We start from the raw sequence: 12865 nt of genomic DNA on the forward strand, positions 1-12865 counted from the left end.
GGGGTCAGAGGACAGGGGTAGGCTGAAGGGGGTCATGTGTAATCTATAAAAATAAAAGCAAAATATGCTAATTAGACCAGACATCCTTGTGGACGACCTTCTGGTGGAAGCCAGGCCTGGCAGGGAAGACAGGTCCCGGGTGACAGAGGGAAGCTGGTGCCGGCAGCCAGGGGTAGGAAAGCCTACTCTTACACAAATTTCGTGCATCAGGCCTCTAGTATTTTCAATAATAAAGAATTATTAAAACATTAAAAAAACAGTGTAGGGAATCAGGTCCACAGAGGGGAGGGCAGAAGTACTGCCCAGACCCAAGTGGCATTTGATGCCTTCAAATCAGGGTCCAGGAGCCTGTGGGATTTCATATAACAAACAAGCCCCAGGTCCGCAGAGGAAGGAACCAAGACCTGCCAGGGTCAAGGTGAGGACCCTGTGTCAGGACTGCGGGGACCCAGACTCCAAATGTAGAGGCCGCAGAGAACCCCACCTTGCTCTCAGGCTTGGAAGGCCCCAGGGAGGGTGACCGCATGTGGTGTCTCCTGACTTCAGCATTCAGGTCTGAGTGAGAGTGGAAACTTGATAAAAAGTGTAGGGCCTCAGTTCCACAGATGGGATGTAGAGGCAGTGCCCAGAGTCAAGGTGCTTTTCCTGGCTTCTGCATCCAGGTCTGACAGGCTCTGGGTTTGGTGTAAGGAGCAGGGTCTCAGGTGGGCAGACGGAAGGGTCAAGGAGGACCCCAAGGGAGGACTGAGGGAATCCAGGAACCCTAAGCAGAGGGGAATCCACAGAAGTCTGCTCTGCTGAAACTCTTGGGAGGCCCTGTGGTGGATGACCGTGCAGAGAGGAACCACAGAAGCCCAGACCTGATGTCCGCCTTGGGAATTCAGGGGGAACAATATATGCAGCAGAGGGGAGGACCCGGGTCTTGCCCAGAGTCAAGGTGAACATGCAAAGGAAGACTGAGGGACCCGGGACCCCACAACAGAGATGCCCCATGTTACCCCTACTGTGAACCCTGGGAGGCCGCCGGTCGATGACCACATGCTTTCTTCCTGACTTGGGCATCTTAGGTTGACAGGAGGTTCCAACTCCAGCCAAGAGTAACGGTGAGGATCCTGCGGGGAGAAGAGGGGACTCCACCCCCTGAGGGCTGAGGGGTCAGGCTCCAGGAGGCAAAAGGAGGGCTGCAGGGCTCTCCCAGGATACGAGGTAAGGACCTGAGTTAGGGCTCAGGAAGCCCCCTAGCACACCTTGAAGCATGCCTGAGGTTTGGCCAGTGCCATAAGTGTCCCCATTGTGCCTGTTCCTGCCAGCAGAACCTGGAAGCCTCATGCTAGGCCTGTGGATTTAGGTTGTTTCTAGACTTCTACCTTAGGAGTGGCAAACGGAGGTGAGGACATTGTCCTGAAGGTGCTGGATTCAGGGAAACAATGGGAGGTGTCCCAGGCAATGCTGGTAATCAAAGTGTGGGTCTTGAGGCAGGATGATAGTACCTCCCAAACCAGTAAAAACAAGGACCAGCTGGCATAGCCTCTGCTGGCACAACTGGGTCACTCGGACATGATAGTCAATGTGGTATGTCCTCAAGTCCACCTTGGAGGTCTCAGAGAGATGGTGGACATGGCCTGCAGTATTCATTCTCCGTTCAGCAGAAGGGAAAGGTCCCAGGCACTCCACGAGTGAACATGAGTAGCTTGGGCCGGAAGGAGGATACCACACTCCAGACAATGGGTGCCCTGAACACAATCTGTGCTGCTGTCATCCCTGGGAAAAGGCCTGGCATGGGTCTGCAGAGGTGGTTCCTCCTCACGTTTGTCTCAGAGCACTCAGGAAGGACAGGGCCTTGGACAGAGGGGATGGCTTCAGTTCATGAAAAGAGGAGCTGAAGTTGTGGAAGGGTCCTAATGGTCTGAGTGCTTTCTGTGGAAAACTGCAGCTATGTGCTCCCTGAGAAAACAAGAGAGCCCTCAGCATCAGGGAGTGTCCTGTCCTCAGTATGCAGATTCCCCAGGCAGTGTACCTGGGTGTGACATGCTCTCGCTTTCCACATGCCTGCTCCTCGTGAGCATGCTCATTGAGGACAGTTATTCAGGGTGAAATCGGGTCAGCTGGATTCAGATCCAGGCTTAGCCAGGAAGAAAGGCAAGTACCTTGAGGCCAGACTAAGGGAACTCTGTACCTGGAACAGACAGGCCCAGGCCCTGGTGTCAGTTGTGTGGGAACTGGGCAGGGGTACGGGCAGATGGAGCACCTGTTCACTTTTGTCTCAGATCTCTCAGGAAGGTGAGGACCTTGCTGTGAGACCAGACGTCGGGTCATCCCCTTGGTCCACATTTTGTCAACAGAGAGGAGTCCCAGATCCTGCCAGGAATCAAGGTGAGCACTGAGGGGAACCAGAACACATGGGAACCCAGACCTACCCTGCCTCTTCTGTCAGCAGTGAGAAAACTCAGAATAGTGCTTGGGTTAGCTTGGCTTACTTCCTACTCCTGTATCTAAGGGAGGTGAAGCCTAAGTCTGAGCAGATTGGGCTCAGTCAGCAGAGAGAGTTGTCTGAAACCCTGCAGTGTGCTATGGTGAGAAATGATCAGAGGCTTATCCCAGGATAGATGGACCCAAATCTTCAGTCACCCCTTCTTGATCCTCTGGGAGAGGGACCACATATGGGGACCCCTCAGTTTCTTCACTGATATGTCAGGTGTGTGTGTGTGGTCTTCTTCTGAGATTTTAACCACTGGCCAGCAGAAGGCGATGAGGGGCCAGACCCTGGCAGGGGAAAGATGAAGATCTTACTTGTGCAATGAGGAACCTTCTACCCACAACAGAGGGGACCCCACAGAGTTCTGCCAAGCCTCCTGTCAGCACTGGGGTCCCATTGCAGTCCTTGCCATGTGCATGCTGAGGTGGCCCTTTGTTCCCTCTAGCAGAGCCTGCGGATTGGAAGAGGTGAAGGCCTTGGTCTACGCTACATATTCTCAGGTCACAGAGCAGCAGAAGGCCAGGAAGTGCTAGGAATTAAGGTGAGGTTCCAACCATGAATATGTCCCCACGGGCTCCCCCACCTATGTCAGAGGGGACCCCATATTGCCTGACACCTCCACACCCCACCATCAGTTACAGAACCCTGTGCTGTGCCTTCTATACCCTGAGCAGTCATGTCACTTCCTACTTCAGGTTCTTAGTGGGCAGGCTGGTCAGGAGTGAACCCCGTGAGGCCCATGTACACCCCTAAAGGAGAGACCTATAAGTCACCTTTGTCAGAGTCTCCTAGGGTGTGTATCTCAGCTCATACCTCTCACACTCCCCCTCTCCCCCAGGCCTGTGGGTCTTCATCAGCCATCTTCTGCCCACACTCGGTCATTGTCTCAGCACAGGTCATCATGCCTGGCCATCATGTGAGTGAACTCGGCAAGCTTGAGGAAGACCATCAGGACCCAAGAGAGATGCCTGACCTGGTGGTGGAGGAGCTGTTCTGGGTTATGCAGGAGGAGGAGGAGGAGGAGGAGGAGGAGGAGGAGGAGGAAGAGGAGGCCGTGTCTCTCTCCTCCCTGTCTTCCTCCCCCTCAGTCCTGTTTATAGATAGCCTAGAGGAGGTGCCTGCTGCTGAGACACCAAGTCCTCCCCAGTGTCCTCAGGGTGCCTGCCCCTCCCCCCATGCCTTGGCAACCTTTCCATGGAGCCAATCTGAAGATGAGAGCTCCAGCAGCCACGATGAGGAGGGTCCAAACACTGAGGGAGGCCCTGACGATGATGCCGATATCTTGCTCCAAAAAGCACTGCATTCAAAGATGATGGAAATGGTGGAGTTCCTGCTCCTGAAGTATCACGCAAAGGAGCCAACCACCAAGGCAGAAATGCTGAGTAGTGTCATCAAAGAGCACCATGTCCACTTCCCTGAGATCTTCAGTGCAGCCACTGAGGTCATGAAGCTGGTCTTTGGTGTAGTTGTGAAGGAAGTGGGCCCCAGTGCACACACCTATGTAATGGTCACTGCCTTGGGGCTCACCTACGATGGGATGGTGAGCGATGGGAACAGATATCCCAACACCGGCCTCCTGGTCACACTTCTGTGGGTGATTGCTGCGGAGGGAGATTGTGCCCCTGAGGAGAAAGTCTGGGAAGCACTGAATGTTATAGGGGTGCAAGATGGGAAGGAGCACTGGATGTATGGGGAGCCCAGGGAGCTCATCACTAAAATTTGGGTGCAGGAACAATACGTGGTGTACCGCCAGGTGCCCAATAGCGATCCTGCATGCTATGAGTTTCTGTGGGGTCCCAGGGCCCGCACTGAGACAACCACATCGAAAGCCCTTAACTTTGTGCTCAGGGTTAATGACAGGGATCCCCGTTCTCTCCCATCCCTGCCTGAAGGACCTGAGTGTAATGAGAACCACTATGCCTGAGCCAGAGTTGCACCCAGGCACTTTTCAGGCCCATGTGTATTAACTTCATTTGCTGGGCATAAAGTGCATTCCATTTTCAACTCTGTGTTTGAGGAGAAAGCAGTAGTGAGGTCTAGGAAATGGTTTGGGCTCCTATGATGATTGAGAAATTTTTGCTTTATTACTTTGTGAATTTTTAAGGAAATTTTCTAATGTTATTCCTTTTCATAGAAGTTTTCATAAGCTTTTAGCTTGTAAGTTTGTAAATGACATTGGTCACCTATATATTTGTACATGTCCAGCTCAAGAGTAAGAGATTTGCTACTGTGTAACGCAAATTGGGACACTTTCCATCCTAGTTAGTGATCCCAAACTAAATAACATGGCATGATAAAAGGATTTCATTGGAAATGTGAAAAAACTCGGCAGTACAATCAATGGAGTCAAGAAATAAAAAATAAAAGCAAAAGGTTGTTCATTTTTGCTTCTTATCTCTTCTTGTCTATCTTTTCATGAAACAACTTATCTAAGGATCCTTGGTACTGGCAAGAACGTGGAGGGATTTCATCTGAATAAAGATGACCCCTGCTCAGTGGTTCATTTAATCCCCAGATATTCACTGAGCCTATGTCCTCTGGAAGGCCCTGTGTTAGTAGTGGGGACACCAACATAAGCAGGGCACACCCACCCACAGGATGATAGTGTAGGAACTGAAGTCATATAAGGAAGGGGTTAGGTGTCCCCTAAATCCTACAGAACAAGTAACAGAACAGATGAGATGGTGGGCCTCCAGGGAACAGCACTCAACTGCATGGCCTGAGCCAGGGTATTTGGGAAACTGTGATTCCCTCTGCGGGGGTTGATTGTAAGGCAGCTGGGGTTGGCAGTGGCACATTGTGTGTTTTGGGTTTTAGAAGGAAGTGTGAAATGGAGAATTGTCCTGACAAGTTCTTTGGGATCATGGATAAACCAGAGGGAAATCTCCACCTGGTTAGGAAGGGTGGTTTCCTGCACCCAGTCTCAGTGCCATTGGACAGTATGAGCACTAGGTGTGTTATACACATCATCACTGATTTCTGCAATAATACGTTTATTGGACCAGGAATAAAATGATGGCCTGGGAGAGCCACAGCCCACAGCGTAATTGGGATTGAAAGTTAATGATCTTGAGTGTGATCTGGCCAATCATTATCAAGGTGAAGATTTTAGGTGGAGGCGAAATGAATGAAAGCATTTGTTTGGATGAAAGTGCTGCTTGGATGGAGGGAAAGAGTTGTTCCTAGATTCTCTTTCTAGCATCTTTGTGTTGTGTACAGCAGGGAAGGCTCCCCACACCCGACACCTGAATTTCAGCATACATTCATGAAGTGGGAAAACTTACTGAGTTTTATTTGTGGACCATACTTTTGGGCCAATTGGGTGTTTTATTCCCTACTGAGCTGTATATTCTCTAATATGAACTTGATAACAAACAACTAATCACAGTGCCAGAGGAGAGAATAGAAGAGTCTGGGATAAACACGATATCAGAAATAACTGCCATTCTTCACAGTTCAGATCTCTGCCAGGCATGTGTGAGGTACTTTACAAATACTCCATACATTCCTGGGGTCCTACAAAAGGGCTTATCAGACCCACTTACTTCAAAGAGGAAGAACCTGAGTCTCTTAGGGCCAGCTAATATCCCCGGGATCACATAGCTAGTAAGTGACAGGCAGAGATTGGATCCCTGGTCGGAATTCGTCTAAAGTCCATGCTATTCCCACCCATCCCAGACTGTGCCTGACCTTCTGACTCATAAATCATTTTTCTTCTCAGTACTGCATGATGTCTCTCAGGCAATAAAAAGAGGGACCCTGGGGCCAAGGCACTAAAATCAGGCCTAAGGAAGGGAGGTGACAGTGCGAATCAAACACAATCTGGGTACTGTCTGTGGCCTTTATTTACCAAGGTTCCTCCTGCCCAAGTCCCAGGGTCCCTTGAGAGCTGAGATGTTGGCATTTCTGTCCAGTCCATGCATTTCTCCACATGACAGCACCCTTCCCCAGGGCTTCCCCTGTGTGCCCTCTTGTCCATCCCTGGATCCTGGCCCGCTGACCAGCTTCTCATGCTGCCTCCTCTGAAGGCTGCGGCCACTCACAGTGGAACAGCCCCGAATCTCTTACCCCCCTACCCCCCCACACCACCCCGCCCCCAGCTCAGAACATTTCTACTCCTTGCTGAAGTACTGGTCATCCATCCCTCACCCTGGAACCGCTCTGATGGAAAAATCTCTTTGAATTTGAACAGTGACCTTTAGATACTCGAACATCCTGGGGATGTCTTCAGCACATTCTTAAAATTCTTTCCAAATGAATCAATGAGTACAGTATGATTGGGCCCATAATCTACCAATTTGGGGATGTAACCCTGAAGTTAGAGAGAAGGTTTGTTAGAATACCTGCTGTTTATAGCAGGAGTTTAATGGGGTGTCTTATTTGAAACTGGCCACCAAACACATACACGGATGAATCAGCTTACCTAGGTGGTCAAATCCCAGTGCCTCCTTCATAAGTGGTAGATGCAGAAAGACCATGGAAATCACTGTGGAGCAAACATCTACAGAGGCTAAATTCCCCCAAACTTGAAGCCCCCTTGTGGGTGAAAAATGGTTTCTATGTCGACATGCTCATCTTAATTACAAAAGAAAAAAATAATTATCTTTTCCCCACACTGTTCAATGTCTGTGTGTCTGTACCCCAGGAAAAGAATAATTTTCAGTGTACCTGATGGCACCTGAATAGGTGTTCAGGTATGTTCAGTCATGTAGAGGGTAGCAGAAACTCACAAGATTTTGGTCATGCATCAAAAGGAAAGAGAAAATTCTCAGCCAACTGAGATTATATAGGTTATCTCAAAGGGAAGTGTAGAAAAGTGTTATTGAGTAAAGATGGCAAACCCACTCAACTGATATTTACAGGATCCTATGAAAATTCCATGTGGTCTTGTTTTTGAAATCTCCTGTCACACAGTAGTCATTGAAAAAGTTGGGGAATTTAAGGCAAATTTGACCTTCTCAGAAATTTCTCCAAGAAAGGAAGGTTATTGTCATAACAAATCATAATTGTTTTTTTGAGCTCCTAATATGTAACAGTGTATGGGAGAGATTACAAGGTCTCATCCATATTTTGTATATGGGGAAACTGCATTGCCAGTCCACTTGTTGTTAGGAAGGGACATCTACCTATTGTCACTGAGATCTGGTCAGAAATATTGCCACATCCAGACATTTGGGAGCCACTATGACAGGTCCCGCCTTCCTATTTCATTCAACAGCAAACATAGCATCCCTGTGTTGAGATGGTGGGACTACAATCTTGAAGTATCCCAGGTCCCTGAGTCACCCGATAGAGGAGATCTCCTGCCCAACTGCATCCAAATTTGTATGCGCACAAAAATACTTTGTTATGTTAAGCCATTCAAATTTCAGTTTTCCTCTGTCTCTTCAGCTTGCAGTTACTTCAACTGACTAATACACAGCAACTTTATCTGCTGTTAGGTGTATTTAAATAGTTTAATTACAAGCGCAATCCTGTATATAATGCATGTATTCTCTTGGAAAAAAAAGATAGTAAAAGTAGATAATTGCCCCCTTTGTAAAATCCTTTCAAATTTCAGCCTCCTACTCAGAGGTGACCATTGCTAACAGCACAGTTATAAGCTTAAAATGCAAAGGGTCTGAATAGTTCAGATTTTTATAAATATTGCTGAATTTTCAAAAATGCTATACCATTCATGTGCTGAAATTTTTTATGTATCTTTCACTTTCCAATGTGTTTTAGCATTCCTTTAAATTTTGGTTAGAATTGTGGGCAAAAGTATTTCCTCACTCTTGTTTTAATTTGTATCTCCCCCATTTTGGAATTAGATTGAAAATAACACTAACTTCATTCCTCTCCGATATAAAGCTGGATTTATGCAGTAATGTCCTGAGTAACAGTATTCCTCTGGGCATGAGTTAACATCCTGAAATTCTGAAATGTCAACAAAACACTTCCCTTTTACTTTGAGAAGCACTGATTCGGTCAGGAGCCAGGGAAGGGGACCCGACAGGACACCCTCAGCCAGTGAGGGGCATTGGAAGATTGAGGGGAGAGCGATTGCCAGAATCCAGGAGAGAGACCACATGCAGCACCAAGTCCGGAGGGCCCCAGGCAGGATGGCAGTCAGGGCTCTCAGTCCAGAGTTCAGGCTAGGGGGAAAGAGCCCAAAGGAGAGAAGGTGGAGAGGAGAGCAATACAGGACAAAGAGCAGGGATAGGCTGGGGAAATCTCTGAATCATCCTCACCAGGTGGATGTTGCAGGGTCTATCTGAAGAATGGCCCAGTGGCCTGCCAGACTCCTGTCCTTAACCTTAGAGTCCCCCTGCCTCTGACAGGAAGAGTATAGCAGGCTCCCTGCATCATTCAGATGAACTACATCTCTTGACTACTCTAGTGGTGTCCTGGGGCTGGGAGCTGTCATGATGCCTGCTAGCAGTTGTGGACTTTCCACCTGCGTGCAGGGCAACCCCACATAGAGGTTGGGGCTATGTGAATGAGTGGGGTTGGTGACTGGGGACCGAGAGCTGAGATTGGTCAGGAATACCCATGAGCTGTGCCTGCTGCAAGGAGGGTGAAATCAGAAGGGGAAAGTCACAGGGCCAATCATTTCAGACTCTGCAGACAAAGGGCTGGGTGTGGACGTGCTTGCAAAAACTATGCGTGTATTGTTCCTGGCTCCTACTGCCTCAGGGGTTTCTGAGTTCTTGGCACAACAAGGGCAGGTGTCCTGTGGCTACCACTGCTGGCCTATGTTTCCAGCAGACACTGTCTGGGATACCAGATTGGGCCAGGTGCAGATGTTTTCAGGGTGAATGGAAAATCCAAGGGGATGGCACCTTAACTTGGGACCTTAACTTGGGGATGTGTGGGGTCCAATGCAGGAAACACCATGGATGATCCTGTTGAGAGCCCCTCCACCTCCAAGATGGTGTTTGGCCCCAGGGAAGAGGTGCCCATAATGGCACTCTCAATAATGATTCCCATAGGAATTCTGAAGTTATGCGAGCAGTTGGAGCACTGGGGGTTTCTGCCATGGAGGGGGAAGGCCCAGGCAGTGGACAGGCTCCACATTTTGAATCATTGAATGGGACTCTCCAATGATTTGATTCCTTCCTTCCTTCTTCCACCAAACACTTATGAACACATACTAAGAAAGAAGTCCAAGTAAACAAAACAAAATAACATAACAAAGCACTTAATTTGGTCTGTGTGGGAGGATAGTAAGATATAGACGGATGCAATAGAGTTATAAGAAGTTATGAACTGTGAAGTGATGGGGAGAGTCTATAATGAACCTGAATTCTGAGGTTTCTGACTAGACTGAAGCTGTTCCTCTTAGTTGAAATTGAGGATAAGTGAGGAGGCGATGGTGGTGAGTTGATGAGGAAAGATGTAAAGGATGTGATCAGCTCATTTAGATGGTGAGCTTCTTCCAGCTGTCCAGGTGGATCTGTCCAGTGGGCAGTAAGAAATATAAGTCAGTCTATCAGGAGAGGGGCTTGGGCTAAACATTAGGTTAGGCTGCCTCAATAGGGGTCATATGAGACCAAAGCTTTAGCTTAAAGGGAGTGTTGTATACATAGTGACCTATGTGCTATAGGATACCTCCTCCTCCCCTGCAAACATAGTTGGAAACTAAAATCACACAAAGATTAAATTTAGGAAAGACTTTAATGAAAGAAACTGCTCAACTTGAACATCAAATTATAGAAAGATTTTCTGTGTAATATACATCCCGTTGACTATTTCCTAACTACCAATTTGTACTTCTTAATCTCTTCACCTTTTTTACCCAGCCCTCCAACACACCTCCACCCCTGGCAACCATCAGTCTGCTCTATGCTTCAATGAATCTGCTTCTATTTTGTTTGTTCATTTATTTTGTTCTTTAGATTCTACATATAAATGAAATCATATACTATTTGTCTTTCTCTGACTGACTTATTCCACTTAGCATAATACCCTCCAGGTCCATCCATGCTGTTGCAAAAGGTAAAATTTCATTCTTTTTTATGGCTGAGTAATATCCCATTGTATATATACCACCACTTTTTTATCCACTCATCTATTGATGGGCACTTGGGTAGCTTCCATATCTTGGCTATTATAGATAATGTGTCAATGAACATAGGGGTACATATATCCTTTGAAATTAATGCTTTGGGTTTCTTTGGTTAAATACCCAGAAGTGGAATTGCTGGGTCATACAGTAGGTATATTTTTAAGTTTTTGAGGAATCTTGGAATGGAATAACTGTTTGAGGTCACGAAAATGTTCTATTATTTGATTTTGGTGGTGAACACATGAATATATGCACTTGCCAAAATTCATATAACTGTGAACTTAAAATTTATGAATGTTTTTTAAAATAAACCTGAATAAAAAGTTTAAAACTCAGGAGAAATTAACAATATTGTTAATAAATGTATTGGAAGTTAGTAAACTGGGAAAAAATGGAAATGATTATCATGAACCTCCCTTTTATTGTGGAGGAAGTTGGTTAGATTCACATGGGGGACTTCTTCATTGCTAGTAATAGTCTATATCTAGACTTGTGTGGTGATTATATGGGTGTTAGCTACATAATCACTGTTAAACTATGTGTATATGCAGTTTTCTGTATGTATGTTTCACACTTATAAATCATATTTAAAACAAATATATTTAACAAAGGATTGGTAACCAGGATATATAAGGAACTTCTATAACAAACAAAAAAGCTACTATAAAAATGGGCAAAATAAACAGGAGTTTCACATGACAAGTAGTACAAATGGTCCATAGGCACTTTTAAATATATTTTTATTTATTTCAGAGAGGAGGGAAGAGGAAGAGAGAAATAGAAATGCCGGAAACCAATCATTCTACCACTAATAGAAAGATGTGGACAGGGAACTGGGAAGGCTGGTCAACAACCTTAAATGTTTTGATCACTCACTGTTTAGTTGAAACATTGTTAGCTGAAGCAGCCTCCACCTCTGTTTCTCCTATGTAAATTTCTGTTATTGGAATTTCCTGCCTAAAGGTTATGGGCGTATCCCATAGTCTCAATAAAAGGGATTGCAAGGCCAAAGCAAGGGGTAGTCCTTCCACTAGAGTTGGGCTCCCGCCTGGCCCCCAATATTTCCAAATTAATACTTTTCCAAGTCTCTTTTCATTTGTGTGCAGCCTTCTCCAGAACCCGAACCCTGAACCGGAACCCTGAACCACAGGGGACATGAAAGGGGTTCCCACATCTGGCGCCTGAACCCGAGACTTCTGGAGGAGATGATATTTTTCGCCTAAGAGCGAAGGAAAGGAAAAAATTCACCGAGAAAACGGTGAGGGAGGTTCACCGCATGCAAAGCCCACGGACTAACTGTAGAGTCGCGATCTGTAAGTAGGGTGGGAACATCTTTTTCAGCCAGGCTAATGGGGAAGAATTAGGTTATAAAATAATGTGGTTTCTTATTCAAATTAAAATCTTAATTGGTATTTGGAATTTAAAATCTGTAATAAGAAATGAAACTCCACTGCTGAAACTGCCTCTGGTGTGGAGAAATTCAAAGGTGGCAGGAGAGGGCAAGGCTATCTGCTCTCCCGCAATGAGATTACTCAAGGTTTCTTTTAAAAATTATAAAAGAACTTGCAGGGAAATGCAAATCTTGGCCAAATTGGGTGCTAGTTATTACTTCGGAAAGCGAAAAAGAAAGAAAAAATTTAAGATCTGTTTATCTTTTAAGCATGAAAAGAAATTCGGCCAGATCTTGTTATGCCCAGATTTCGTGATCCCCAAATACCACCAGGGAGCCGAGTCCAATGCAAAAGCAAAGAGCCTTTAATCGAGGTAGCTCGAGCTCAGTCCCACACACACACACTGGCGCAGCGGCGAGGTGGAGAGAGAGAGAGCCCCAGACCCCAAATGCGCTGATTTATAGGGGACCTGGGAGAGGTAGGAGGGGTGAGGTAGTGTGGCCTCCACTGATTGGTCAGGGTCAGGTTGCACATGGGGGCAGGGCACGGCTTACTTTCCCCTTGCATTTCTATTGGTTAATTCAAAAGTGTGGATTGGGCTCTTGGAGAGGTTCTAGGGCAGGAACCTGACTCCACAAGGTGGAAGACATGGAACAAAGGGAACATGGAGTCGGTCTCTCCCCGCCCTTTCAATCTGTTGCTGAAACTTCCCCCGAAATAAGCAGGATGTTATTATTAATCTAGGAACTGCTAAATGTTTAACTTGCCAGCTTTAAAAGTACAAAGCGCAGAGAAAAATGGCTGCGGAATAGACAGACGTGTTCAGAGCCTTGTCCCGGAGCAGAAAGAAAGAACAGCTGAGGGTCGCACTAGGAGTGTTTGTTGGCAAGTTGGGGGACAGCTGAACTCCAGAAGAAGGTGGGAGACTTCTAGATGGGGTTCCCCTGACCT

The 12865-nt window shown here is 46.7% G+C and overlaps 1 protein-coding gene across 1 annotated transcript; it reads left to right on the forward strand.

Moving 5' to 3' along the window:
* Positions 1-1557: 1557 nt before the first annotated feature.
* On the forward strand, positions 1558-4400 carry LOC308240309 (melanoma-associated antigen 4-like; the record flags this gene model as incomplete). The annotated part of the gene is made up of 3 exons (XM_080653198.1): positions 1558-1572; positions 3315-3405; positions 3565-4400. 3 exons carry the CDS (start codon positions 1558-1560, stop codon positions 4398-4400), a joined length of 942 nt encoding a protein of 313 aa, XP_080509324.1.
* Positions 4401-12865: the final 8465 nt, after the last annotated feature.

The sequence above is a fragment of the Plecotus auritus genome (genome assembly GCF_963455305.1).
Source record: "Plecotus auritus genome assembly, chromosome: X".
NCBI classification, from domain to species: Eukaryota; Metazoa; Chordata; class Mammalia; order Chiroptera; family Vespertilionidae; genus Plecotus; species Plecotus auritus.